Consider the following 3,418-nt stretch of genomic DNA (forward strand, 5'->3'; position numbering starts at 1 on the left):
TTTCTGGGTTACTCCTAAAAGTGTGTACTTTGATGAGATCGGGTTTTGGGGTGTGTTGTACTGTGGTGTGGTGGGTGGTAATGCTGGAGATTTGGGCTCCTTGCATGTGAGATTTGGGACTTAGGGTTTTGGGTCATTGTTCTTTTCTTATTCTGGTGGTGGTGGTGGCGGAGGAGGAGGAGGAGGAAGGGGGTTTCTCTGTGATGGTGTGTCGGGTTGTGAGGTGTTGTTTGGATCTGAGGTTGTTCTCGCTGTTGCTATTGTTGGTTACATAGTTGAGATGGAGAGAAAGTTCTGGGCTTTAGCTTTCATCTTGTGGTTCTTGTTGGTTCATCCACTATGGCTCATTTCTGCTAACATGGAAGGTTTGTTTCTGTGAAACCAAAACCAAATTCTCATCTTTGCAGCTGATTCATACATTTAGGACTTCCCTTTTACTGTGTTGTAATTTTTTTTTGTGCAGTAGAGATTAAGTGATTTCATGCTTGTTTGGGAGTTTGCCTTTTGCTTCCTGGGATTTTGATGAGGTTGGGTTAAACGGGGTTCCTGTGATTTCCCTTTTAGCACCTAGTTCCATCATAGCTCTGTGTTTCAACCATGAATAGCTTCTTCGTCTAATTTTTTAATCATTTTATTTCTTTGTTTTTGAGGGTTGTGGAAGGATTGGTAAGAGTTTGATCATATGGAATAATTTATTTACAGTCTTAAGTCCTAAGAGATTTTCAACATCTTGACTTATGTGGTACTTTTTTTAATACAATGTCTTCTTGCTGACTATTCTGCAATTCAAACCAGGCAATGGAAATGATTACTAATTTGATAATAATAGTTTTAGCCATAGAATTGCCTTTGCTAGAGTCTCTTCTGATTAAATTCACTGACGTTTCGCTGCATAAATCCCTTAGCCACAACAACCTTTCAGATGAAAATAATTTTTTAAGTTTTAGGCAGTTATTCATGTGTTTATTTATCTGTTAGGTAGTTGAGCTAAAAGATATCATCATGCATTGATTTACATACTTCTTTTAGGGTGTGTTTGGTTGGAGGGGAAAAATGGGGTGAAAATTTTCATGTTGACCCCCACTTTTTACCTTCTAACCAAGTGTACTCTTATTGGTGATTATCTTCATTTCTTTTTCTACTTTTGTTTTGGTGCTTGAAGCCTTTTGCCCCAGTTAGCATGGTGCATTGTGTAATAGCTTTATCTTGATACAGGACCTAATTGTTTGTTCTTGCATTTTGAAACAGGCGATGCTTTACATAGTCTGAGGACAAATTTACAGGATCCTAACAATGTTTTGCAAAGTTGGGATCCCACACTTGTGAATCCTTGCACATGGTTTCATGTAACATGCAACAATGATAACAGTGTCATAAGAGTGTAAGCTGCTTGTTTGTCAATATCTGTTTTATAGATAGTCATTCTGTATGCGAAACCTTATGCAAGACTTCTTCTAATGTTCCTTTCTATTTTTTTCCCTTGTCATGATTTCAGTGATCTTGGAAATGCTGGTTTGTCTGGTCAACTTGTTACACAACTTGGTCAACTCAAGAATTTGCAGTATTTGTATGTTATGCCTCAAAACATCAATGCCTTAATCTATTTTTACATATGTATTTGAAACCTTGAAGAAAATGGAGGTCGTTCCCAACTTACCTCTAATTACAACTGGGTTGTACTTTCTTGCCTGACAGCTTGATTGATGGAACCGTCATAAAATATTATAAAATTATCGTGAGATGCTTTTTTATAGTATACTGATTCAGTCATCTTATTTTGCATGACAGGGAACTTTACAGCAATAACATTACTGGCCCTATTCCAAGTGACCTGGGGAATCTTACTAACTTGGTGAGCTTGGATCTGTACCTAAATAGTTTCACTGGCCCTATCCCTGATTCATTGGGAAAGTTGTCGAAATTGCGGTTTCTGTGAGTATACTTCTATGCTTCTTTACCCATCTTGTGAATTTGTGAACATTCTTCAAGATCCTTAGATTTCAGTATTACTGACATCAACAGACTGAAGCATACATACTAATGTCATTTGTGCTAGTACATGGCTAGTTACCTATCTTCCATTTTTAACATGAATCCTTAAAATAAATTATCAAGTGAACCAAAGTGGGAAAAGATAACAATATAACTTTGTGGTGATTTGAATGGTCAAAGCATGACATGGTGGCATGGTGCCTGTCAATATCTGTTAGTGTGTTAGTGTTCCTATCATTTTTGGTATCTGGATAGTTCTTAATACTGTTTCCTTGATACATTTGTCTAAGGATAGCCGGCTTAACAACAACAGCTTGACGGGCCCTATTCCAATGTCACTGACTAATATTTCATCTCTTCAAGTTCTGTAAGTGCTTCATCTCCAAATCTGAAGCATATTTCCTTTTTCATATTGTATAAAATGCTGACATATTGTTCTCAATTTGCACATCAAAATGTAGGGATTTGTCTAATAACCATCTGTCTGGTGTGGTTCCTGATAATGGCTCCTTCTCATTATTCACTCCCATCAGGTTTTGCACTGAACTTTGAACTATTGTTGCACTCAAAATGATTCTATTTTGTAATTCTTTTTTCTTGTTGGGGTATTTCTTGCTTGCAGTTTTGCCAACAACTTGGGTCTATGTGGACCAGTCACTGGACATCCTTGTCCAGGCTCTCCTCCATTTTCGCCTCCTCCCCCTTTTGTGCCTCCTCCCCCAATTTCTGCCCCTGGTATCCTTATTTACTGATTCGAAGTTTTGTTTCTTTCGGTGACAATGTTATTTGTGCACTTGGCATCCCTTCAAATTGTTTAAGATCTGTTTCATCCACATGGTTTCTATTAACCTTCCTCCGTTTCTAATTGCAGGAGGTGGTAGTGCCACTGGGGCAATAGCCGGAGGAGTTGCTGCTGGCGCTGCTCTATTATTTGCTGCTCCTGCAATTGCATTTGCATGGTGGCGTCGAAGAAAGCCGCAAGAATTTTTCTTTGATGTGCCTGGTGAGCAATCCTAGTTGAACAAACTACAAATGGTTTAACTTGGTTCAAGGATAGAGTTTCACTTACCTAATATATTTGTAGCTGAGGAGGATCCCGAGGTCCATCTTGGGCAACTTAAGAGGTTCTCACTACGTGAACTGCAAGTTGCGACAGACAGTTTCAGCAATAAGAACATTCTCGGGAGAGGAGGATTTGGTAAGGTGTACAAAGGACGTCTGGCAGATGGTTCATTGGTCGCTGTGAAAAGATTGAAAGAGGAACGCACACCTGGTGGGGAGCTTCAGTTTCAAACTGAAGTAGAGATGATCAGCATGGCTGTGCATAGAAATCTCCTACGTTTACGTGGATTTTGTATGACACCGACAGAAAGGCTACTTGTTTATCCTTACATGGCTAACGGAAGTGTTGCCTCATGCTTAAGAG

The 3,418-nt window shown here is 39.0% G+C and overlaps 1 protein-coding gene across 1 annotated transcript; it reads left to right on the forward strand.

Annotated features, from left to right (window-relative positions):
- Positions 1–6: 6 nt before the first annotated feature.
- On the forward strand, positions 7–3,418 carry LOC107467785 (somatic embryogenesis receptor kinase 2; the record flags this gene model as incomplete). Its single annotated transcript, XM_016086971.1, is given in 9 exon segments — positions 7–365; positions 1,249–1,381; positions 1,496–1,567; positions 1,789–1,932; positions 2,288–2,359; positions 2,454–2,525; positions 2,615–2,727; positions 2,864–2,995; positions 3,077–3,418. Coding segments are annotated over 9 exon segments (1,165 nt in total), but the record flags the coding sequence as incomplete, so codon positions are not given.

The sequence above is a fragment of the Arachis duranensis genome, chromosome 9, assembly GCF_000817695.3.
Source record: "Arachis duranensis cultivar V14167 chromosome 9, aradu.V14167.gnm2.J7QH, whole genome shotgun sequence".
Classification (NCBI taxonomy): Eukaryota; Viridiplantae; Streptophyta; class Magnoliopsida; order Fabales; family Fabaceae; genus Arachis; species Arachis duranensis.